This window comes from Salmo salar, chromosome ssa03, assembly GCF_905237065.1.
Source record: "Salmo salar chromosome ssa03, Ssal_v3.1, whole genome shotgun sequence".
NCBI classification, from domain to species: domain Eukaryota; kingdom Metazoa; phylum Chordata; class Actinopteri; order Salmoniformes; family Salmonidae; genus Salmo; species Salmo salar.
In genome coordinates this window covers 15,606,505-15,633,706 of record NC_059444.1, presented here as the reverse complement: position 1 = coordinate 15,633,706, position 27,202 = coordinate 15,606,505, and the positions used below count along the sequence as shown (strand labels likewise).

The following is a 27,202-nucleotide window of genomic DNA, read 5'->3' as shown; positions in this document are numbered from 1 at the left end:
CCTGCCACTGGCATTAAACAAAGCATGTGTGTGCATGTATGCTGATGTTTCAACCATATACGCATCAGCAACCACAGCTAATGAAGTCACTGAAACCCTTAACAAAGAGTTGCAGTCTGTTTTGGAATGGGTGGCCAGTAGTAAACTGGTTCTGAACATCTCTAAAACTAAGAGCATTGTATTTGGTACAAATTAGAGGTCGACCGATTATGATTTTTCAACGCCGAAACCGATTATTGGAGGGCCCAAAAAATTCCGATAAATAAAAAACATTGTTTCTTTTTATTTATTTTAAAAAATAACATAAAAGTAAAATAAAAAATTATAAATTTTTTTTTAAAAAGTCGGCCGATTTTAATCGTTATTTGTAATAATGACAATTACAACAATACTGAATGAACACTTATTTCAACTTAATAATATAATACATCAATAAAATCTATTTAGCCTCAAATAATGAAACATGTTCAATTTGGTTTAAATAATGCAAACACAAAGTGTTGGAGAAGAAAGTAAAAGTGCAATATCTGCCATGTAAGAAAGCTAACGTTCAAGTACCTTGCTCAGAACATGAGAACATATGAAAACTGGTGGTTCCTTTTAACATGAGTCTTCAATATTCCCAGGTAAGAAGTTTTAGGTTGTAGTTATTATAGGACTATTTCTCTCTATACGATTTGTATTTCATATACCTTTGACTATTGGATGTTCTTATAGGCACTTTAGTATTGCCAGTGTAACCGTATAGCTTCCGTCCCTCTCCTCACTCCTACCTGGGCTCAAACCTTGAACACATCGACAACAGCCACCCTCGAAGCAGCGTTACCCATGCAGAGCAAGGGGAACAACTACTCCAAGTCTCAGAGCGAGTGACATTTGAAACGCTATTAGCACGCACCCTGCTAACTAGCTAGCCATTTCACATGGGTTACACCAGCCTAATCTTGGGAGTTGATAGGCTTGAAGTCATAAACAGCGCAATGCTTGAAGCATTGCGAAGAGCTGCTGGCAAAACGCACGAAAGTGTTGTTTGAATGAATGCTTATGAGCCTGCTGGTGCCTACCACCGCTCAGTCAGACTGCTCTATCAAATCATAGACTTAATTATAATAAACACACAGAAATACGAGCCTTAGGTCATTAATATGGTCGAATCCGGAAACTATCATCTCGAAAACAAAACGTTTATTCTTTAAGAGAAATACAGAACCGTTCCGTATTTTATCTAACGGGAAGCATCCCTAAGTCTAACAGGAATATTTACATTGCACAACCTTCAATGTTATGTCATAATTACATAAAATTCAGGCAAATTAGTTCGCAACGAGCCAGGCGGCCCAAACTGTTGCATATACCCTGACTCTGCGTGCAATGAACGCAAGGGAAATGACAATTTTACCTGATTAATATTGCCTGCTACCCTGGATTTCTTTTAGCTAAATATGCAGGTTTAAAAATATATACTTGTGTATTGATTTTAAGAAAAGACATTGATCTTTATGGTTAGGTACACATTGGAGCAATGACAGTCCTTTTTCGTGAATGCACACCGCATCGATTATATGCAACGCAGGACAGGCTAGATAAACTAGTAATATCGTCAACCATGTGTAATTAACTAGTGATTATGATTAATTGATTGGTTTTATAAGATAAGTTTAATGCTAGCTAGCAAACTTACCTTGGCTTCTTACTGCATTTGCGTAACAGGCAGGCTCCTCGTGGAGTGCAATATAAAGCAGGTGGTTAGAGCGTTGGACTAGTTAGCCGTAAGGTTGCAAGATTGAATCCCTGAGCTGACAAGGTAAAAATCTGTCGTTCTGCCCCTGAACAAGGCAGTTAACCCACCGTTCCTAGGCCGTCATTGAAAATAAGAATGTGTTCTTAACTGACTTGCCTAGTTAAAAAAAGGTGTACATTTTTTTTTATTCTATTATAATATTAAATTAAAAAATACATCTGCAAATCGGTGTCCAAAAATACCGATTACCGATTGTTATGAAAACGTGAAAATCGGCCCTAATTTAAAAAAAATGCAAAAAAATAAAATAAACTAAAAAAATAAATATATATATTTTTTTAAATACAAAAAAAAAAAATTGGCCATTCCGATTAATCGGTCGACCTCTTGTACAAATCATTCCTTAAGTGCTAGACCTCAGCTGAATCTGGTAATGAATGGTGTGGCTAATGAACAAGTTGAGGAGACTAAATTACTTACTGGGAACCCTTTTGTTCTGAAACGTTTAGTAAGACAATGCAATCGTCCGCCTTGAATATTATTGAAGCTCTGGTTGAAAAAGGCCCTAAAGATTTATGTTATACAACGTTTGACATGTTTGAACGAACGTAAATATATATTTCTTGCACATTCGTGACGAGAAGTCCAGCGCGCCTCGTACATTATGAGTAGCCTTCGGAACGCACTAACAAGAAGGAACTATTGGGACATAAATTATTAACTTTTTCGAACAAAACTACATTTGTTGTGGATCTGGGATTCCTGGAAGTGCCTTCTGATGAAGATAATCAAAGGTAAGGGAATATTTACAATAGTATATTTGATTTTAGATGGTTCCAAGATGGCGCTAACATGTATCGCCTAGCCTATTTTTCTGAGCATACCACGTAGTTTATTGCAAAGTGTGATTTCCCAGTAAAGTTATTTTTAAATCTGGCAATGCGGTTGCATTCACGAGATGTTAATCTATAATTCTTTGAATGACAATATTACATTTTAACAATGTTTTCGAATAGTAATTTTGTAAATTGTAGCGCTGATCCACCGGAAGCATGAGGGAAAATATTTTCTGAAAGTCACGCGCCGATGTAAAATGCTGTTTTTATATATAAATATGAACTTTATCGAACAAAAAAATGCATGTATTGTGTAACATGACGTCCTAGGAGTGTCATCTGATGAAGATTGTCAAAGGCTAGTGCTGCATTTAGCTGTGTTTTGGGTATTTGTGATGCATGCTAGTTGCTTTGAAAATGGCAGTGTGATTTTTTTTGGCAGGGTACTCTCCTAACATAATCTAATGTTTTGCTTTTGCTGTAAAGCCTTTTTGAAATCGGACAACGTGGTTCGATTCAGGAGAGGTGCATCTATAAAATGGTGTAAAATAGTCATATGTTTGAGAAATTGAAGTTATAGCATTTATGAGGTATTTGTATTTCGCGCAACACGATTCCACTGGCTGTTGACTAGGGTGGGACGCAAGCGTTCCACGTTCCCAGACAGGTTAACTAACTAATCAAATCTGACAGGACCTTTATGCTAAATTTAAGCAGACACCTGAAAGATAAAATGTAAAATGTCTTGTAATAGGAGGGATAGTGGTCCATTGGGCTATTAACTAAACCCCATCTGTTAACTGAACATCTCTCCTTAATACATTCTCATAACTTTAGCTGTGAGAGACAGAAAATAAGAGTGTGGATAAGAGGGAGACGATCTGAGATTGAGAGAGCACGAAAGAGGGAATAAAATGCAAAAGAGAGATGACAAGACAAATGAATGAAGTAAAAAAGAGAATAGATGCTACAGGGAAGTGAGTTGGATAGCATGAGAATGAGATGAAGGGGAAATATCGTTGTGCACCGATATGGTGGCAAAGACAGAGAAGAGGGTGGATGGGAGGAAAGAACAAGAAAGTAAGTTGTGGTATGATAGATTGGCTGAGAGGAAGGCAGGTGATGAAAACAAAGAGCGCTGCGGGGTTTGGGGCAGGGAGAGGGCTGCGGGGGTTGGGGCAGGGAGAGCGCTGCGGGGGTTGGGGCAGGGAGAGCGCTGCGGGGGTTGAAGTCAGTACATGAGGCAGACAGAATGAAAGAAGAAGAGAAAGACAGGAGAAACAAAGTCAATCTTGGTCTAACTTTCTTTTTTTAATGAGACATACTCATTTGTTTTAAAACACAACAGAGAAAGTCAGAGAGAATGAGAGATGGAAGAGAGAATGAGAGATGAAGGCACAGAAGAGAGAGAGCGCGCTGGTAAACAGACTGTCCTGAGGTACCTCTGGTCTCCCGTAGTGACTGGCTGGGCAGATCCAGCACACAGATAAATGACTCCATGTCACCATATCCCTCTTCCTCCTCTTCTCTCCCTCTATCCATCCGTCATTCTTGCCGCTCCTCTCCAACACCCTTTGACAAGGCATCAATCATCACAAAAAAATGTTTTCTTCGTATCCTTATTTTACCAGGTAAGTTGACTGAGAACACATTCTCATTTACAGCAATGACCTGGGGAATAGTTACAGGGGAGGGGGGGTGAATTAGCCAATTGGAAGCTGGGGATGATTAGGTGGCCATGATGGTATGAGGGCCCACTCAGGGCTCCAGACTAACATTTTCCCACTAGTGGCACTAAGTTTTTCAGTTTGTGGCACCAGCCCATGATTTGGTCGCACCCAAAAAATATATATAATCTGCTGTCACGCAATAGAAAATGTGAGTATCATTCTCAGTGCTTTATTAAAAAGTATAACGTACTGAGATGGTATTGAATAAATACTTTGTTTCATCCCCTTATGTTGTGATTCAAAGTATTTTAATGTGCAACCTAATCCAGTGATTGTAATGCATTGTGGGTAGATAATTATGCTATTGTTGTTATATTTTACTGTTAAAATAAGGCTCCAGAATTATATATTTTTGGTTAAATAGAGATGAATTTGACTACATCTTTATGTGATCTAATATCATAGGCTAATATATTTGGGGCTAATTCATCACCCGAGTTGGCCTAAGTGGAAACTCAAAACCCATTACCTAGATCACGAACTCCAAAGATAATAGCCACTGCTAGTAGCCATGTATTAACCTCTCTGGGCTAGGCGGGACGAATTCATCCCACCTACGCAACAGCCAGTGTAATCCAGTGGCGCGATTTTCAAATACCTTAAAAATCCTATTACTTAAATTTCTCAAACATATGACTATTTTACAGCTATTTAAAGACAAGACTCTCGTTAATCTAACCACACTGTCCGATTTCAAAAAGGCTTTACAACGAAAGCAAAACATTAGATTATGTCAGCAGAGTACCAAGCCAGAAATAATCAGACACCCATTTTTCAAGCCAGCATATAATGTCACCAAAACCCAGAAGACAGCTAAATGCAGCACTCACCTTTGATGATCTTCATCAGATGACAACCCTAGGACATTATGTTATACAATACATGCATGTTTTGTTCAATCAAGTTCATATTTATATCAAAAACCAGCTTTTTACATTAGCATGTGACGTTCAGAACTAGCATACCCCCGCAAACTTCCGGGGAATTCGCTAACATTTTACTAAATTACTCACGATAAACGTTCACAAAAAGCATAACAATTATTTTAAGAATTATAGATACAGACCTCCTCTATGCACTCGATATGTCCGATTTTAAAATAGCTTTTTGGTGAAAGCACATTTTGCAATATTCTAAGTACATAGCCCAGGCATCACGGGCTCGCTATTTAGACACCCGGCAAGTTTAGCACTCACCATAATCATATTTACTATTATAAAAATGTCATTACCTTTTGTTGTCTTCGTCAGAATACACACCCAGGACAGCTACTTCAATAACAAATGTTGGTTTGGTCCAAAATAATCCATCGTTATATCCGAATAGCGGCGTTTTGTTCGTGCGTTCCAGACACTATCTGAAATAGTAAAGAAGTGTCACGCGCTTGGCGCAATTCGTGACAATAAAATTCTAAGTATTCCATTACAGTACTTCGAAGCATGTCAACCGCTGTTTAAAATCAATTTTTACGACATTTTTCTCGTAGAAAAGCGATAATATTCCGACAGGGAATCTCCTTTTCGGCAAACAGAGGAAAAAATCCCAAAGGCGGGGGCGGTCGGGGTCACGGGCATAAGCTAGTGTCTCTTGATGGGCCACTTGAGAAAGGCGATAATGTGTTTCAGCCTGGGGCTGGAATGACGACATTCTGTTTTTTCCCGGGCTCTGAGCGCCTATGGACGACGTGGGAAGTGTCACGTTAGAGCAGAGATCCTTAGTAAATGATAGAGATGGAAAAGAAGTTCAACAAATGGTCAGACAGGCCACTTCCTGTAAAGGAATCTCTCAGGTTTTGACCTGCCATTTGAGTTCTGTTATACTCACAGACACCATTCAAACAGTTTTAGAAAATTTAGGGTGTTTTCTATCCATATGTAATAAGTATATGCATATTCTAGTTACTGAGTAGGAGTGGTAACCAGATTAAATCGGGTATGTTTTTTATCCAGCCGTGTCAATGCTGCCCCCTAGCCCTAACAGGTTAAAGCAAGGCCCCTGAACTCTCGTGTATTTTCTGCACTATGCAATGATATGGGCAGCGACCATGTAAGACTTTTACAACATATAGAAAAGTGCGCTGGTTATCAAGGGGCAAAGTATTGACATATTTTGGGGAATTTAGAGACAAGCTTAAAAGTTCTTGATTGGCCATAATTTCCACTTGTCTGACGACGAGTTTCTCACACGACTGGCCTATCTGGGTGATGTTTTTTCCTCGCCTGAATGATCTGAATATTGGGATTACAGTAACTCTCCACAACTATATTCAATGTGTGGGATAAAATTGAAGCTATGAATAAGAAGTTGGAGCTCTTCTTTGTCTGCATTAACAAGGACAACACCCAGGTCTTTCCATCATTGTATGACTGTGTGCAAATGAACTCAAGCTTACGGACAATGTCAAATGTGATATAGCGAAGCACCTGAGTGAGTTGGGTGCACAATTACGCAGGTACTTTCCCAAACCGGATGACCCAAACAACTGGATTCGTTATCCCTTTCATGCCCTGCCTCCAGTCCACTTACAGATATCTGAACAAGAGAGCCTCATCAAAATTGCAACAAGCGGTTCTGTGAAAATCTAATTTAATCAGAAGCCACTGCCAGATTTCTGGATTGGGCTGCACTCACGAGTATCCTGCCTTGGCAAATTGCGCTGTTAAGACATTGATGCCCTTTGCAACCACGTACCTATGCGAGAGTGGATTCTCGGCCCTCACTAGCATGAAAACTAAATACAGGCACAGACTGTGTGTGGAAAATTATTTAAGACGGAGACTCACTCCAATACAACATTGCAGAGTTATGTGCATCCTTTCAAGCACACCCTTCTCATTAACCTGTGGTGAGTTATTCACAATTTGATGAACAAATAAGGTTTTATATGTAAGACGGTTAAATAAAGTGCAAAATTATTGATTATTATTTGTGCCCTGGTCCTATAAGAGCTCTTTGTCACTTCCCACGAGCCAGGTTGTGACAAAAACTCACTAATTCTTATGTTTAATAAATGTATCGTATAGTGCGTGTGTGGCAGGCTTACAATAATGGCAAAAAACAACATTTGAGAGTGCGCTGACCCTCGTGCTAGAGGGGGTACGGGACTTTTTATTGTTTGGGAACCACTGTACTAAGCTACAATGGCAAGAAAAAGTATGTGAACCCTTTGGAAATATCTGGATTTCTACATAAATTGGTAATAAAATTTGATCTGATCTTCATCTAGGTCCCAATAGACAAACAGTCTGCTTAAACTAACAACACACAAACAATTATACATTTTCATGTCTTTATTGAACACACCGTGTAAACATTCACAGTGCAGGGTGGAAAAAGTATGTGATCCCTTGGATTTAATAACTGGTTGACCCTCCTTTGGCAGCAATAACCTCAACCAAACGTTTCCTGTAGTTGCGGATCAGACCTGCACAACCGTCAGGAAGAATTTGACCATTCCTCTTTACAAAACGGTTTCAGTTCAGCAATATTCTTGGGATGACTGGTGTGAACTGCTCTCGAGGTCATGCCACAGCATCTCAAATCAGGTTGAGGTCAGGACTCTGACTGGGCCACTCCAGAAGGCGCATTTTCTTATGTTGAAGCCATTCTGTTGATAATTTACTTCTGTGTTTCGGGTCGTTGTCCGGTTGCATCACCCAACTTCTGTTGAGCTTCAAATTGGCGTACTGATAGCCTAACATTCTCCTACAAAATGTCTTGATAAACTTGGGAAATCATTTTTCCGCCGATGATAGCAAGCTGTCCAGGCCCTGAGGAAGCCCCAAACCATGATGCTCCCTCCACCTTACTTTACAGTTGGGATGAGGTTTTGATGTTGGTGTGCTGTGACTTTTTTCTCCACACAGTGTTGTGTGTTCCTTCAAAACAACTCAACTGTAGTTTCATCTGGCCACAGAATATTTTGCCAGTAGCGCTGTGGAACATCCAGGTGCACTTTTGCAAACTTCAGACGTGCAGCAATGGGTTTTTTGACAGCAGTGGCTTCTTCCGTGGTGTCCTCCCATTCTTAATCTTCTGAGATCCCTTTGTTCAAGGCATGGTTCACATCAGGCAATGCTTCTTGTGATTAAAAAAAAAAAACTCAAAAACGTGAGTTTGCTATAGGCCAAGGCAGCTCAAACCAGCATCTCCAATCTCGTCTGATTGGACTCCAGGTTTGCTGACTTCAATTAGCTTTTGGAGAAGTCATTAGCCTAGGGGTTCACATACTTTTTCCAACCTACACTGAATATTTAAATGATGTATTCAATATAGACAAGAAAAATGCAATAATGTGTGTTATTAGTTTAACCTCTTCACTATAGGGGGCAGTATTTTCACGGCCGGATGAAAAACGTACCCAAATTAAACTGCCTCCTACTCAGAAGGTAGGATATGCATTTTATTAGTAGATTTGGATAGAAAACACTCTGAAGCTTCTAAAACGGTTTGAATGATGTCTGCGAGTATAACAGAACTCATATGGCAGGCAAAAACCTGAGAAAAATACAACCAGGAAGTTTGACCTCACATGGTTGTAGTCATTTCAAATGATGTTCTATCTAAACTACGGTGTCTGTGATGTCATATTGCACTTCCTAAGGCTTCCACTAGATGTCAACAGTCATTAGAACCTTGTTTGAGGCTTCTACAATGCAATTTGATTGAATAATACCCGGAACAGTAAGTGGTTGACCTGGTGTCATTGACTTACCTCGTGCGCTCACATAGGGCTAGCCATTTTTATTTTTCTTCTGAAATGAATCTGCTATTGTCCGGTTGGAATATTATCGAAATTCTACGTTAAAAACACCCTAAAGATTGATTGTGAACATGGTTTGACATGTTTCTACAAAACGTTGAGGGAACTTTATAACTTTTCGTCGACGGTGGATAGATGCATTTTGGAATGGTGATCTGGACGCGCCATCAAAACGGATTTATTTCGACATAAATTATGGACTTTATCGAACAAATGAACATTTCTTGTGGAAGTGGGAGACCTTCCGAGTGCATTCAGCCGAAGATCAGCAAAGGTAAGATAATATTTGTAACATATTTCAGCGTTTTGTGGATGCCGTGGCTGGACGGCTAACTGAATAGCTTGGGGCTCAGTACATTTACATTTTAGTCATTGAGCAGACGCTCTTATCCAGAGCGACTTACAGTAGTACTCAGAATATTGAACAATGTGCTTTCTCCGTAAAGTTATTTAGAAATCTGACAAAGCGGTTGCATAAAGGAATAGTTCATCTATACTTCTTTAATTAATTGTTATATATTTTGTCAACGTTTATGATGAGTATTTCTGTAAATTATGGTGCCCATTCAATGGAGATTTTGGGGTGAATACATTTTCTGAACGTCACGTGCCAATGTAAAATGGGTTTTTTGGATATAAATATGAACTTGATGGAACAAAAAATGCATGTATTGTCTAACATAATGTCCTAGGAGTGTCATCTGATGAAGATCGTCAAAGGTTAGTGCATAATTTTAGCTGGTTTTGTGCTTTTGGACGGCTACCCTTGCTTGGAAAATGGCTGTCCTTGCTAGGAAAATGGCTGTGTTGTTTTTTTGCTGTGGTGGTATCCTAACATAATCTAAAGTTTTGCTTTTGTTGTAAAGCCTTTTTGAAAATCAGACAACGTGGTTGGATTCAGGAGAGGTTTATCTTTCAAATGGTGTAAAATAATCGTATGTTTGAGAAAATTGAATTGTGGTATTTTAGTTGTTTTTGTATTTCGCGCCATGCGATCCCATTGGCTGTTGGCTAGGGGTTCCGCTGGCAGAACGGGGTTCCGCTAGCGGAATGCCTAGATGTAAAAAGTTAAGCACACCGTTTGTCCATTGTTGTGACTTAGATGAAGATCAGATCAAATTTGATGACCAATTCATGCAGAAATCCAGGTAATTCCAAAGGGCTCACATACTTTTTCTTGCCACTGTATATGGAATTGTTATAAGAAGGTCATACCAAGGATCATTTAGGCATTTATATTTTGAATTGTAAAATGCCTTGAAGTATAAAAATAAATTTTAAAAAATGATGAAAAATGTAATTTGGCCTTACTGCTATTAGCCCATACAAACGCATTGAACAACAGATTCACTACATAGAACAGATAAGCCCCCAACCCCCCCACAAAAAATGTGTACAGCCGTTCTGACAACCTTCAGACAAGTGCCAATATGCTTGTTGGGGGTCATAGAGCAAAACTGAGAGTGCCATCTTTCCATAGAGGGGTCATAATAGTTTGTAGGCAAAACCGTTTGGACGCTGCAGACGATTTTGTGAGAAGACCGATTTTCTGGATGTTGCATGGTCTGACAAACACCACTTCAGCTCTGTCACCTTTCACCGCAGATGCGGAAGTGCAACGTCGGCGGATGCAGTGGATTAAGACGACAACAAAAAACATCTCTAGTTTAAATATACAGATTTGTATGGGGATTTTATTATGCTAATTAGATTTCCGCGTGGGAGCGGACATCGGCTCTAGGGTTTTTTAATCAAACAGTACATTTTATGTCAATTTCAGTTGTAACCTACCGTCAAATGAGGCTATGCACTCGCAATGACCAATGTGCATTTCGCAAAGCCATATCAAATATCGTGTTTGTAAAGCACAGTGCTTTCGGAAAGTATTCAGACGCGTTGACTTTTTCCACATTTTGTTACGTTACAGCCTTATAAAATCGATTAAATATATTTTTTTACTCAATCGACACACAATACCCCATAATGACAAAGTGAAAACAGGTTTTTAGAAATGTTTGCAAATGTATTAAAAATAAAAAACAGAAATACCTTATTTATTTAGGTATTCAGACCTTTTATGATGAGACTCGAAATTGAGCTCAGGTGCATCCTGTTTCCACTGATCATCGTTGAGATGTTTCTACAACTTGATTGGAGTCCACCTGTGGTAAATTCAATTGATTGGACATGATTTGGAAAGGCACACACCTGTCTATATAACATCCCACAGTTGACAGTGCATGTCAGAGCAAAAACCAAGCCACGAGGTCGAAGGAATTGTCCATAGAGCTCCAAGACAAGATTGTGTCGAGGCACAGATCTGGGGAAGAGTACTAAAAAAATGTCTGCAAGTATTGAAGGTCCCCAAGAACACAGTGGCCTCCGCCATTCTTAAATGGAAGAAGTCTGAAACCATCAAGACTCTTCCTAGAGCTGGCCGCCCAGCCAAACTGAGCAATCGAGGGAGAAGGGCCTTGATCAGGGAGGTGACCAAGAACCCGATGGAAACTGACAGAGCTCTAGAGTTCCTCTGTGGAGATGGGAGAAACTTCCAGAAGGACAACCATCTCTGCAGCACTCCACCAATCAGGTCTTTATGGTAGAGTGGCCAGATGGTAGCCACATGAGAGCCCGCTTGGAGTTTGACAAAAGGCACCAAAGGACTCTCAGACCAAGAGAAACAAGATTCTCTGGTCTGATGAAACCAAGATTGAATCTTTGGCCTGAATGCCAAGCGTCACCTCTGGAGGAAATCTGGCACTACCCCTAAGGTGAAGCATGGTGGCAGCATCATGCTGTGGGGATGTTTTTCAGCAGCAGGAACTGGGAGACTAGTCAGGATCGAGGGAAAGATGTACAGAGAGATCCTTGATGAAAACCTGCTTCAGAATGCACAGGACCTCAGGCTGGGGCGACGGTTCACCTTCCAACAGGACAACAACCCTAAGCAGACAACGCAGGAGTGCCTTCGAGACAAGTGTCCGAATGTCCTCGATTGGCCCAGCCAGAGCCCGGACTTGAACCCGATTGCACATTTCTGGAGAGACCTGAAAATAGCTGTGCAGCGACGCTCCCCATCCAACCTGACAAAGCTTGAGAGGATCTGCAGAGAATAATGGGAGAAACTCTGCAAATTCAGGTGTGCCAAGCTTGTATAGTTATACCCAAGAAGACTCGAGGCTGTAATCGCTGCCAAAGCTTTCAACAAAGTACTGAGTAAAGGGTCTGAATACTTATGTAAATATAATATTTCAGTTTATTTCAAACAAATTGGCAAAAATGTCTAAATCTGTTTTTGCTGTCATTATGGGGTATTGTATGTAGATTGAGGGGATGACTTAAAAAAATATATATATTTTAGAATAAGGCTGTAACATAAAATGTGGAAAAAGTCAAGGGGTCTGAACACTTTCCGAAGGCACTGTAGTTGCTATTGAGCTGAGAATTGAGAAGTAAAAAGTATCCCTACAGAAAGCTGACCCTCCTCTCCCCAAGCATGACAAGAGGATAGCTGTGTTTTGGGATTTTAAAATGTTGTACAATCAGAACTCATTGTTATATAATCAGAAAGGGGAGAGAGTGGCTCACTCAACACAGCAGCAGGCCCCAGCAAAACAGGTAACATTACCCTACAGGGGAAGGCAGGCAGACCCTTTCATTACATTCATCGTGAGGATAATATACTTTACCGTTTGACCAAATCATGGCCTCCTATAAAAAGAGGATGTTGAGTGCACCGACGCGACCAATACATTTTAAAACTTGCACAGCCAAGTCAAAGGGTTGCAAAATGCTGGCCGTCCACCATACACACACACACACACACACACACACACACACACACACACACACTTAGTCAAATTAAAGTAGTGTACATGTTGCACCTGGCCCCCTCCCTGTGGACCCCCCCAGTACCCAGCTGTTCAGTGCCTAAACCCTCCCTGGCAGCCAGCTGTGCCAGCCTCTGAACCCAACCCCGGGCAGAGGGCTTTGACAATTGCCAATTCCACGTAACAGAGTGATGCTGAGACTCTTGATTCTTTTACTTATCAAACAAAAACCAGTCATTGCAAAGTTAAACAAACCTCGATGCACAAGGACTACGTGTAACAATTTCCACTGAAATACAGTGCAGATGCAAAGTTTGGTCACAGAATTTCGTTTTTTCTGTTTATGCAGTCAATCTGTTAAAATGTCGGAATGTATCGCTGAATCCTAGACGCTCGCGCTTTCCCTGTTGAAGCGATGTAAACATTGGAACAACACCGCCGAGAAGTCAACTTCAAATCGACAGTTATGTAGAATGTCAACGCCACAGGAAACTCGCAAAGTTGTTAAGCATTCAAAAAAACAGTTGATATGAATACAATTTTAACAAACGTAGCAACTCACCGTCTTCGTTTCTTTGTTACTTCAGAACCTCTCTGGATCTCGATGCATTGTGAATATCCATTCACCTCGTCCAGAACGCTCCAATGAGGCAGGTTATCGACCACGACACAGAAGTCAAGAGTGACGCCTTGGCTAGGTTATTTGTATGTCCTAGTGTCTGCCCCTTTCACGCTTCAATGGGCGTTTCTTAAACCGGGTGGTTTTGGTTCCTGGATGGATTCATTGGCTGAAACAGCATTTCAGCCATGTGTATCAAACAATTTACCACCGGTATAACGCTAAAATACTTGTTTACTGTTGTATTTATGTTAAACTAGTTTATAATGGTAATAAGGCGGGGTTTGTGGTATATGGCCAATATAGGCTACCACGGCTAACGCCTTGATCACACCGACAGCTTTTTGCATTTTGGTACACCATAAGTACATTCATTTCCAATGAAAAGCTGCATTTGCCTTGCAGCATTGCATTGCCAGTTGCAGTGCATTCTGTGTGGTGCATACAGCGTTGCACTGCTTTCTGTTCTGTGTAGTGCATACCTAGGATTTATCGAACTGTATGCATCAAACTGACAGAAATGGTAGCAGAAGGTGAATGTTGAACTTTGTTGTACACATATCCAGATGATGCTGCATACCATTTTGCTCATTTACACTATTGAGGCGTAATGGCTTTATCCATGCAGCCAAAGCAGAGAACGACTCAATCACACCGACAGCATCATTGCATTTTGGTACACCAGAAGTACATTTATTTCCAATGCAACGCTGCATTTGCCTTGCAGCATTGCATTGCAGAGTCAGTTGCAGTGCATTCTGTGTGGTGCATACGTTGTATTTATTGAATGTATGCATCAAATTGTATGCATAGACAGCTTGACAGAAGTAGTAGCAGAAGGTGACTCCTCGATCACACCTACAGCATCATTTGAACAATTGTATGCAGCATCATCTGGATATGTGTGCAACAAAAATGAAACATTGACCTTCTGCTACCATTTCTGTCAAGCTGTCTACGCATACAATTGAATGCAAACATTTGATAAATCTAACATATGCATGACACAGAATGCACTGCAACTAACCGTGCAAGTCAAACGCAGCGTTCCATTGGAAGTGAATGTACTTCTGGTGTACCAAAATGCGTTGACGCTGTCGGGGTCATCGAGGCGTGAATGTTGAAATTTGTTGGACACAAATCCGTACCATTTTGTGCAAAAACACTGCAGGTGTGATTGAGGTGTTAAAGAACAGCCCTTAGCCATGGTATATTTAATGCTGCATTCATAACCAAGTGAGAGGTGGTAATTAAAGGTTGTGAAGATGTAAATAGGACTTTGGTGCATTCATGTTTTGAACTGGGAAATACCATCAAACATGGAGGTCATTTAAGGCTTGTGATTGTAAACTCAGCAAAAAAAGAAAAGTCCCTTTTTCCAGACCCTGTCTTTCAAAGATATTCATAAAAATCCAAATAACTTCCCAGATCTTCATTGTAAAGGGTTTAAACACTGTTTCCCATGCTTGTTCAATGAACCATAAACAATTAATGAACATGCACCTGTGGAATGGTCGTTAAGACACTAACAGCTTACACACGGTAGGCAATTAAGGTCACAGTTATGAAAACTTAGGACACTAAAGAGGCCTTTCTACTGACTCTAAAAAACACCAAAAGAAAGATGCCCAGGGTCCCTGCTCATCTGCGTGAACGTGCCATAGGCATGCTGCAAGGAGGCATGAGGACTGCAGATGTGGCCAGGGCAATAAATTGCAATGTCCGTACTGTGAGATGCCTAAGAGAGCGCTACAGGGAGACAGGACGGACAGCTGATCGTCCTCGCAGTGGCAGACCACGTGTAACGACACCTGCACAGGATCGGTACATCCAAACATCACACCTGCGGGACAGGTACAGGATGGCAACAACAACTGCCCGAGTTACACAAGGAACGCACAAACTCTCCATCAGTGCTCAGACTGTTCGCAATAGGCTGAGAGAGGCTGGACTGAGGGCTTGTAGGCCTGTTGTAAGGCAGGTCCTCACCAGACATCACAAGCAACAATGTCGCCTGTGGGCACAAACCCACCGTCGCTGGACCAGACAGGACTGGCAAAAAGTGCTCTTCACTGACGAGTTGCGGTTTTGTCTCACCAGGGGTGATGGTTGGATTCGCGTTTATCGTTGAAGGAATGAGCTTTACACCGAGGCCTGTACTCTGGAGCGGGATCGATTTGGAAGTGGAGGGTCCGTCATGGTCTGGGGCGGTGTGTCACACCATCATCGGACTGAGCTTGTTGTCATTGCAGGCAATCTCAACGCTGTGCGTTACAGGGAAGACATCCTCCTCCCTCATGTGGTACCCTTCCTGCAGGCTCATCCTGACATGACCCTCCAGCATGACAATGCCACCAGCCATACTGCTCGGTCTGTGCGTGATTTCCTGCAAGACAGGAATGTCAGTGTTCTGCCATGACCAGCAAATAGTCCAGATCTCAATCCCATTGAGCACATCTGGGACCTGTTGGATCAGAGGGTGAGGGCTAGGGCCATTCCCCCCCAGAAATGTCCGGGAACTTGCAGGTGCCTTGGTGGAAGAGTGGGGTAACATCTCACAGCAAGAACTGGCAAATCTGGTGCAGTCCATGAGGAGGAGATGCACTGCAGTACTTAATGCAGCTGGTGGCAACACCAGATACTGACTGTTACTTTTGATTTTGACCCCACCCCTTTGTTCAGGGACCCATTATTCCATTTCTGTTAGTCACATGTTTGTGGAAGTTGTTCAGTTTATGTCTCAGTTGTTGAATCTTGTTATGTTCATACAAATATTTACACATGTTAAGTTTGCTGAAAATAAACACAGTTGACAGTGATAGGACGTTTCTTTTTAGATCCAGAGCTGCTTTGACTTTCTAACTCAAAAGGAAGATGAACAGAATAAATGTTTTATAAACAATTTGTATTTAGTTATTACAATAAACAATAATTGCTGAAGATGCCGCCTTGTCATCTTTTTTGTTGACCATGACATCAGAGAGGTGCAAGTGGGGAACTGAGCACAGGGATGATAGACGAGTTTCCCAGTTGGAAGGCCATTCAACTTGATTTTTCCCAGTCGTATGGGATAATTCCACCTTCTCACTTGGTTATGAATATGAACGCAGCATAAGGCCCGAGGGGGTGTGGGATATTTAAGCAATAAGGCCCGAGGGAGTGTGGTATATGGCCAATATATCACGGCTAAGGGCTGTGCCCAGGCACTCCAAGTTGCTTTGTGCAAAAGAACAGCCCTTAGCCATGGTTTATTGGCCATATACCACACCCCTGAATACTGATTGGTTGACAGCCGTGGTATATCAGACCATATACCACGGGTATGACAAAACATTTATTTTTACTGTTGTAATTACATTGATAACCCATTTATAATAGCAATAAAGCACCTCCGGAGTTTGTGGTATATAGCCAATATACCACGGCTAAGGGCTGTATCCAAGTATACCACACCACACCCACTCAGGCCTGATTGCTTAATTATGCAATCCGACTGTAGATTTTTTTTTTGTATAGAAAATAGGTAGGCTACTCAGTGTTTGATGGGATTTTATACAATAGAATTTCCACATACCATCAACTCTAATGACAAAGGCTATGGAATCGCTTTCTATTAACCTACCTCGTGAGGTAAGATTGGTGAAAGCGTCCATGTTAGAACCTCTGTAACTGTCATGTTTATTATATTGCTACCTAAGTATACATTTAACCCACATTGCAAGGTAATTACTGACTGTTATTACATCGATTTATTGTTGTTTACACATTTTTTTAGTGTTACATGGTCTACTACCCAAGTTAATGATGGTCACAATTGTGAGCGCTTAAAATATTCTGTCAAAGACCAAAAACAGGAAATCGATGCCTTTATATTGTTTTGAGGAGCAGGGAGACTAAGATCGTAGCTCGACTAATCAATAGAATTTCAGGATCTCTTATGTTGTTTGGATGACACTTCCCATTGGTCAGGTTGGAAACTTACCTCCTTGCATCTAGTTATGGCGACAGAGCGCCACTGGAGTTTATGGTTGAGTGGGATGTATGCAGTACTGTCGCGTTGGCTTTGCCTTTGCTGACACCTTGTGGTAAAATGTCCAACAGTGTAAAACAGGCTCAGCATAAAATAGCCTACACGACAGCAGTCAAGAAAGTCCATAGTAAAATTGCCTGAACAAACATGGCCTTTGCTTTGCTTCTAGGCCATTTATTTATATATAAAACAATTAACAAGCAATTTGAGTTACAATTTGGTTTTTATTGACTTTTGTACAAAAAGGAGGGATGATGATACATAGGTGGCAAAGAAAAGACCACATTAACCAACAACAACAACATAGGGGGTGAAATCGAATGGCATTTCAGATACTGGCTGATGGAAGTTAAAACAAAACATTTGAAATAAATGAGTTCACTAGTAATCCATTTTTCTATTTACACATTTTGAAAGATTTGACCTAAAGTTATCATATTTTTCCTTTAAATATTGAGTCATCAAGCATCTGAAAAAAATATGTTTCAGGCAAAAACAGATTTGACAAATCGCTTGGAACAGTCATCCAACTCGGAAACTTGGGCATCTTTCTAGAGCTCCAATTTTCCGACGTGAAGATCACCGACGTCATGATTAAATCCCCCCCGAGATCTCAGTTGTGTTTGTATACACCATCACCCAAGACTCTGTGGGGAAAGACTGCTCATGAGACTGCAGATCTGATGACCTGTATAGTGTGTTCTGCTTTCAATTCAATACTCTGTTGTATTGGAAACAAAACAAGGCAGTCATTTATATGCAAGTCTATGCTCTACAACAAAATACGTCAGTTGATTGTTCATGGAACAGTTGTTGGTTGGTTTGTTTGTGAAAATGAAATGATATTCCTTTGTACACTAGTTATTCAAGTCAGTATGACTATCAGGGCACTGACAGTAACGATAACAGCTACGCTGTAGTCTGTGGGAAAAGAACTCCAGTATGTTCATTCACATTGCGGTTTTAATACAGTATTTCAGTGGAAAGGAAAATACTTGAAATTGGCATGAGAAAATGAGCAATTATTGTCGATAAAGACACTGTGCTTCCAAGCTTCCATGTACAGAAGGATATTTACATCCATCTAAATGACACGCATCATAATCCCATGTAGCCTCTGCACTGCCGAATAGTATTTAAATCAGGAATCCAGAATCAGTTTAAAACTACTTCAGGGCAGCTTGAATGCCAAAACAATCTTGTCATATTGACACTACAATAATATAAATATTCAGTAAGACTGAGCTCCATCTGTTTTTTTACTTATGTATTTATTGAAATGCCAGATTGAGAATTTGGAACAAAGGCACTTAACCCGCATTGCTCCTGTAAATCGCTCTGGATAAGTGTTTACTAAATGACTATAATGTTAAGAGCTGATAAGTGTGTAGACTGCGACTACATCCTAGATATGGAGGATAGTATGGATAGCAAACAGGGTAAAAAAGAAATTGGTAATTTACACCAAATCCAATTATTTTATGAATGCCATAAAATTAAAGACCATCTTTCAGCATCAAGCCTTACATGATTTAAAGTTAAATACAATATTATAATATACAACTTTAACAAAATAAACAATGTCAACCCACCATGTTGCGACAGGTTCAAACATCTTGACAGTAGTACACAAACAGTCAAACAAATCCTTTGCAACTGAACTGCAGTATAATAATACATGGATCTAAGCAAAATATACACAATAGTTGATATGCATATACATGTACTATATAAACACACACAAATGAAAATCCTTTGCAAGATTAAGTACTCAACTGTACAATATCTGCAATGGGAACTGTTGAGCAAAATACAGTTTTTGCATATACAGTAACACTATTCTTATAATACAATATTAAAATGTCCCACACACACAAGAATGTTAAGTACAAGACCCAAAAGGTCATAAATGTTGAGTTGGAAGCCACTGGTAAGGCAGGGCTCGGGTGTAGGAGCTGGGATGGACCACTAATGTACAGTAGCTCGGCCTTGCTCCTAACCTTAGTGATCTACACTGAGCAAAAATATAACATGTAAAGTGTTGGTCCCATGTTTCATTAGCTGAAATAAAAGATCCCAGAAATGTTCCATACACAAAAAGCTAATTTCTCTAAAATGTTGTGCACAAATGTGTTTACATCCCTGTTATTGAACATTTCTCCTTAGACAAGAGAATCTATCCACCTGACAGGGTTGGCATATCAAGAAGCTGATTAAACAGCATGATCATTACACAGGTGCACCTTTTGCTGGGGACAATAAAAGGCCACTGTAAAATGTGCAGTTTTATCAAACACAATGCCACAGATGTCTCAGATTTTGCAGGAGTGTGCAATTGGCATGTTGACTGCAGGAATGTCCACATGTTGCCAGATAATTTAATGCCAATTTCTCTACCATAAGCCACCTCCGTCATTTTAGAGAATTTAGCAGTATGTCCAACCATCCTCACAACCGCAGACCACGTGTATGGCGCCGTGTGGGCGAGCGGTTTGCTGATGTCAACGAACACAATTGCATTTGATCAATGGACATTTGAATGCACAGAAATCTTAGAAATTGTTGCATGTTGCATTTATATTTTTGTTCAGTATACATGCTTCACTTTTAGTGGAGGGAACTCTACCAGATATCAGGGATGTTGGCTCTCACCTCACCTTGGGGCGGCAGGGTAGCCTAGTGGCGTTGGACTAGTAACCGAAAGGTTGCAAGTTCAAATCCCTGAGCTGACAAGGTAGAAATCTGTCGTTCTGCCCCTGAACAGGTAGTTAACCCACTGTTCCTAGTCTGTCATTGAAAATAAGAATTTGTTCTTAACTGACTTGCCTAGCTCAATAAAGGTAAAGTAAATACACACAAAAATACACAAACGGAGTCAAATGCACATCGACACACACTTATGGTCACAGTCCGAGTCTTGTGAACACACAGGTTGGGAGTAGTGATGAAAAAAACATTGACACAACCTGGCTTCAACACTTAACAAATGATCATCAAGTTGAGGCATCACACCGGTAGATAGATCTCTAACCTGCTAAATGTTGGTACCCTTCTAGGGCAGTGAAGTCTGGGTCATTCATGAGACAACTAGGTCCTTCACAATGACTAGTATCAGAGAAACAATACCATTATACAAAAACACTGAAATGATAGTCAGCTTTCAAAACAAATAAACCACTGGTTAAGTGTGAGGCATGTGTTGTGACTGGCGATCACTAGTCTTGTGCAGCAGTGCACCATATGCATTGCTTCAGACTATAATGGGAAACTCTGACCTTCAGGGGAATGCTTGAAGCCAAACTCATTGTAGTGCATGTATAGTTTGCTTGCTATTCTCTTTTGATATACAGGTAACTGCCAAAAGAAAGAATAAACTTGCGTAAATGAGGGATACAAAGTATATTGAAAGCAGGTGCTTCCACACAGGTGTGGTTCTTGAGTTAATTAAGCAATTACCATCCCATCATGCTTAGGGTCATGTATAAAAATGCCCAGTTTTTTCTCAGGGACTTTAAAAGAGGGGTTTCATAGGAAAATAGAGGGGTTAGTCACCAGATCGCAACCTGATTGAAGACTTACTGGAGATTCTGGAGCAACGCCGAGACCACATTTTCCACCACTATCAACAAAACACCAAATTATGGAATTTCTCATGAACGAAGGGTGTCGCATCCCACCAATAGAGTTCCAGACACTTGTTGAATCTATGCCAAAGCGCATTGAAGCGGTTTTGGTTGCTTGTAGTGGCCCAACGCCTTAAGACACTATGTTGGCGTTTGCTTTATTGTTACATGGTTTTAAAGGCCCAGTGCAGTCAAAAACATGATTTTACTTTGTTTTATACACATTTACACACTATGGAGGTTGGAATAATATTGTGAAGTTGTAAAAATGATAATGCCCTTTTAGTGTAAGAGCTGTTTGAAGAGACTTGAAATTTCAGCCTGTTTTGGTGGGATGGAGCTTTGAAATCAGTTAATAGACCAATAAGAAAGAGTTCCAAACCGCTCTTCCAATAGCAGCTAGTTTTCCCGTCCACACAAACAGTCCTAGCAAAATTCTTGCTTGAGAAATTAATCTGGGAAAAAAAAAAAAATAATAAAAAAAAAGACACCCACCAAAGTTGGGTTGAAGTTACTGAAACAGCCTGCAAAGCTTGTTTCAAATATTAGCTTACATGCTAAATCCTAGTGAAAAAGCGCCAATTTAATCAAATGCATCTACTGGAGAATTTTATGTAATGTTCATAGCGTTATTATGACACCAGTTTTTGATCGATTGTTTTCAAGCATTCCCTTTCAGATTGTCATTTCCGATACAGGCTAAAGCAGATTGGTTTCATTCTACAAAGACACAGCAACAAACATAAAACTCTTTAAAGGCCACAACATGATATCCGTCTTTCCTTCAGAGACATCTCCTGTTTGACAGGCTCTATAAAAGACTGACCCAACTGTTTCTCCCTGTCCCTCTTTCCTCCTCCCACCCCATCCTTTCTCTGTCCCCAGACCATAGAGCCCCCTTGAGGGTCAGCCTGTAGGCTTAGGGGGTGGGGTTGTTGGTTGGGGAGAAGGGGGCTCCTGTTCTTCTTCTCGGTTCTGGTCCATATCAGTTTTCCTTTGGTGTCCATCTTAGAAATGCCCAACCAAGCCAGTCACTTCCTACTTTCTCTCCAGACAGGAAGGGGAGGGGCTAGCGTTGTAGCAGGTAGACCACCATCTCATAGGTGGACATCATGATGGCGGTGTTGGGGATCTGGCGGACCAGATGGGTGGTGAGACCACGGTACAGGGCGCGGTAGCCCTCCTCCTTAGGTACTGTCAGTAATGTCTGGAAGAAGGAGCGGTACCTGCTGCCCTCCTCTCGTAGCCGGGTGCGGATCACCTCTACAAAGGGAAGAGAGAGGAGAGAAAAGGGGGAGGACAGGAGAGAGAAAAGGGGAGGGGGAGAGGAGAGAAAAGGGGGAGGACAGGGGAGAGGGAGAGAAAAGGGGGAGGACAGGAGAGAGGGGAGAGAAAAGGGGGAGGACAGGAGAGAGGGGAGAGAAAAGGGGGAGGACAGGAGAGAGGGGAGAGAAAAGGGGGAGGACAGGAGAGAGGGGAGAGAAAAGGGGGAGGACAGGAGAGAGGGGAGAGAAAAGGGGGAGGACAGGAGAGAGGGGAGAGAAAAGGGGGAGGACAGGAGAGAGGGGAGAGAAAAGGGGGAGGACAGGAGAGAGGGGAGAGAAAAGGGGGAGGACAGGAGAGAGGGGAGAGAAAAGGGGGAGGACAGGAGAGAGGGGAGAGAAAAGGGGGAGGACAGGAGAGAGGGGAGAGAAAAGGGGGAGGACAGGAGAGAGGGGAGAGAAAAGGGGGAGGACAGGAGAGAGGGGAGAGAAAAGGGGGAGGACAGGAGAGAGGGGAGAGAAAAGGGGGAGGACAGGAGAGAGGGGAGAGAAAAGGGGGAGGACAGGAGAGAGGGGAGAGAAAAGGGGGGAGGACAGGAGAGAGGGGAGAGAAAAGGGGGAGGACAGGAGAGAGGGGAGAGAAAAGGGGGAGGACAGGAGAGAGGGGAGAGAAAAGGGGGAGGACAGGAGAGAGGGGAGAGAAAAGGGGGAGGACAGGAGAGAGGGGAGAGAAAAGGGGGAGGACAGGAGAGAGGGGAGAGAAAAGGGGGAGGACAGGAGAGAGGGGAGAGAAAAGGGGGAGGACAGGAGAGAGGGGAGAGAAAAGGGGGGAGGACAGGAGAGAGGGGAGAGAAAAGGGGGAGGACAGGAGAGAGGGGAGAGAAAAGGGGGAGGACAGGAGAGAGGGGAGAGAAAAGGGGGAGGACAGGAGAGAGGGGAGAGAAAAGGGGGAGGACAGGAGAGAGGGGAGAGAAAAGGGGGAGGACAGGAGAGAGGGGAGAGAAAAGGGGGAGGACAGGAGAGAGGGGAGAGAAAAGGGGGAGGACAGGAGAGAGGGGAGAGAAAAGGGGGAGGACAGGAGAGAGAAAAGGGGAGGGGGAGAGGAGAGAAAAGGGGGAGGACAGGAGAGAGGGGAGAGAAAAGGGGAGGGGGGAGAGGAGAGAAAAGGGGGAGAAGAGACTTATTAACCCTGATTCAGTTTAAAAATATATATCATTGGCGATACCAATATCATATCAACCAACAACCATAAGGGTGATACATCATGCATACCGTGGGGGTAGGCGATAGAGGTGGCACAGGTCTTGGAGGTGGCGGCGGCCAGCATCATGCCCACAAAGTCTGAAGCATCCCTCACCGACTCGTCCTCGTCCTGATCCATGCTGGCCTGGGCCCTGGACTCCATCAGCTTGCGCTTGATGCTCTCATAGATGACAAAATGGATGACCGTCTCGGAGATGCCGGCATACGAGGCAGACATACCCCGATAGAAGCCCCGCCAGCCCTCCGTCTGGTAGACCCGCCGCACGCACTCAAACGCATTCATGCGCCTCTCACCGCAGTTCCTGTGGTAAAAACACGTTTCGGGGGGGGTCATTATAGCTAACGGGATACATTTGGCAAGTAACATGTTAAGGGATTCGCAACATCCAATAACGTAATATGCTCTACTCATAACACCTTTTCCCTTAGCACAATGAATCAAAACAATGTTTTATTTTTTACCTCTATTTAACCAGGCAAGTCAGTTAAGAACAAATTCTTATTTACAATGACTGCCTAGGAACAGTGGGTTAACTGCCTTGTTCAGGGGCAGAACAACAGATTTTTACCTTGTCAGCTCGGGGATTCGATCCAGCAACCTTTCGGTTACTAGTCCAACACCCTAACCACTAGGCTACAATAAGCATGATAATGCATAACATACAGTATTTAGAGAAGCAACTAAATATGAAACAGCTGTGGATTAAAATAAAAGCTTAGGGAATTTAAAATTGGCTGCATTCTGACTTTGGGGAATCAATGACTTTTACAGCATGTGGCCTAGATACAGCCCCCCCCCCCTCAGTGCTTACCTGGCATCCAGCTGCAACCGGGTCTTGATCAACCAGATGGGATTGGTCGCCGTGATAGCAGTGAACCCTGGGAAGAAGAGTGCAGAGGTTCAGACAGGGGGAGTGACTGTGTGTGAAGGACTATCCAAGGACAGAGATATATACACAATGGGGGGGGTGTATTTCACAAAGCACCACCAATGATTGAGCCAGCCATCTAACAACTCTGTATTTCCTGGATGATAAAGGAAGATCAACTTGAATATAGGGAAGGATATTACAGATTCAATACTTGCAGTAGTAACCCAACGACATTCAACTTCAGCTGGCTTTATGAACTAGAAAAGTAAGAGTTAGAACTGAGTGCTGTCCAATCTATGGATCCTGCGTTTTGTGAAATACAACCCCGGTGCACTCTAAACATTTCCTTCTCAACTGGCAGCAGTGTGTGAAAGCTTTGTTGACATCTTTAAGCTGTGTTTATGGGCCTTTTATGAGCGGTTTATTTACGTATTGGCAATCTCGTAAAATATTTCCTTTTATCGCTGGTGCTCCGGTACCAGAGATTATAAAACATTTAAACTTGATTACCTTTGTTAAGGGAAGACTGTCCCTCACAGGAATGGTATTATATGGACTGATTAGATTCCTCAAGGTTATTATTACAGTACAGGCAAAAACTCAGCTTAAAGATACAGTCCACATTCTTCATAATGATATTTACAAGTTGCAACAAATATAACCAAGATATAGCCTATAACTACTATAAATACTATTCCTTAGTGTTAATAAACAAGGTGGGCCTGAATCTCATGTACACGGAAGGCACTACAGAATGATACGATATAGCACAGTGCTATGCAATTGTTCAGCCCCCTCAATGAACATCATTATTATACTTCACTCTGATTAAGAGTGCCTGATTAAATTCTACCCTATAAATGAGTCAATGAATTGAGTAAATGTAATTTGAACAACAGTAGCTAGCTCCCAGATGAGGTGCGCTCAGCCCTACAGTAGACCTACAGTAGACCTACAGTAGACCTACAGTAGACCTACATCTTAAGAGGAAGTCATTGTATGAACGACCTCATGGTGAGAGCCTCAGCTGAAGGCCTCATCGGCTGCCATGAGGAAACTAAATGGAGTCTGGCCTTCTTGAATTATTCAACAGGACCAAAGCGGGAAAAAAACAATAAATAAATAAATAATAAATCGCAAAGTGGACATGTAGGCGGATGTTATTTCCCAGGGAAACTAGGTGTATATTTATAAATACCAAAACACTTACTATTTTAAGTGTTATTAATAAGTTGCTTATACTAAATTTGGGTTTGAATTATTATTTTATTTTTTAGAGACCAATGAGTCCCCTGACAATGCATCAAGTCAGTATGTTAGTTCACAAAGGAGTGTTATGTCATACACATTACAAGGTATATGACAAATGTGTAAGGTGCAGGTCATTCTAGTGTGATCATAATGTGTGCATTTTTAAAAGACAGACAGTAAATCTTGCACATCACTTGTGCTCTGTACCGACGTGGTCAAGATACTAAACCTCCAAACAGGGACATAATTTAAAACATGACCATTTGAAAATCGACATACATTTACATCAGTACATAGCATCTTCTCTAAACAAGAAGCCAGGGGACGTCTACAGTACAGTACCCACGACTAGAGCTTCTACTGTATCAAGGGACACAGTCCTAAGGAAACTGCATGAAGAGGATGACAAGTCTGTTGAAGAAGAAGAAGAAGGAGATAGCGTCTATGGCGTGTACTCACAGAGTAGGGGCAAAGCTACTCCGCCTCACAGCTGCAGCTAGAAGCCTGCAGATATGGGGGGGCTGAGGTGGCGGGGGCTCTCCCCCCTCACGCAGGGGTGAAAGCTACAGTAAAGCCCTAAAATGACCACAGTCACACACAGGCAGCAGTCAACCAACCAACCCACCCACAAACTCCTTTATTTACATAGATGAAGAGGAAACCTACCGATCCTACCCAATCCCTGTATGTTTAACAGGTAAAATAGGACGACAAGCATCTCCCCCAATCTGATATAACCAGGTAAGATCCCCCTAAGCCTCCCCAAATCCCCCTTTTTACATATATATATACACACATACATAAGATAATCCTCCCCACTCCCACATTTTTACCCACCCTTTTTTAAACCAACTAAGGTGGGAGAGGAGAAAGGGGGGGGGGGGTCACACCCCATCTCTTCCTCCCCACTCTAACCCTCAAACTCTTGACCTTACCCACACCTGTTTTAAAATGCAAGAGGACGTCTCGTGTCGTTTCTCTCCCCTACGTTTTGTCAGGTACTGTATGTCGTTCTTGGTAAGGGAAGAAACATTGAAAGAAAAATGCAAATCTGTCGTAAATGGAACATCACCCCACTGGTATAATCATTATGTGCAGGACAAAACAAAAACATGTGGTACACAATAATAACATATATTTCAACAATTCTACAGGTGCCAATCATTGGTGTTACCACAGTCACTTATATTGATTCTAAACAGTAACGATGGGGACAAAGTCAACAATGAAATAGTCACAATCAAAAAAAAGTCAAATAATACCAGAGGGTTGAAATGCTAACCTTGTCAAACGGACTTAGTCTATAAAATGACGAGCTTTGTTAAGTGTGCCTGATTAAATTCTACCCTATAAATGAGTCAATGAATTGAGTAAATGTAATTT

General features: G+C 41.7%; 2 protein-coding genes across 5 annotated transcripts in view; both read right to left on the bottom strand.

Annotated features, from left to right (window-relative positions):
- LOC106599042 (SPRY domain-containing SOCS box protein 4) overlaps positions 1–13,609 on the bottom strand; it is a 133,902-nt gene extending 120,293 nt beyond the window's left edge. For 2 of the 4 annotated variants that reach the window (XM_014190094.2, XM_014190097.2), the window contains exons 1-2: positions 13,462–13,590; positions 4,020–4,149 (exon numbers count right to left, since the gene is read on the bottom strand). The gene's annotated coding sequence lies outside the window, so the exon portion shown is untranslated. Of the gene's footprint in view, positions 1–4,019; positions 4,150–13,461 lie in introns of all 4 variants that reach the window. The other 2 variants (XM_014190093.2, XM_014190096.2) reach the window with 1 other exon arrangement.
- Positions 13,610–17,752: 4,143 nt separating this feature from the next.
- LOC106599039 (solute carrier family 25 member 36-A) overlaps positions 17,753–27,202 on the bottom strand; it is a 42,161-nt gene continuing 32,711 nt past the window's right edge. Inside the window, exons 5-7 of the mRNA XM_014190091.2 lie at positions 24,509–24,575; positions 23,706–23,998; positions 17,753–22,434 (exon numbers count right to left, since the gene is read on the bottom strand). Of these exons, the coding sequence (XP_014045566.1) occupies positions 22,241–22,434; positions 23,706–23,998; positions 24,509–24,575 (554 nt within the window). The 3' untranslated portion in view covers positions 17,753–22,240. The remainder of the gene's footprint in view (positions 22,435–23,705; positions 23,999–24,508; positions 24,576–27,202) is intronic.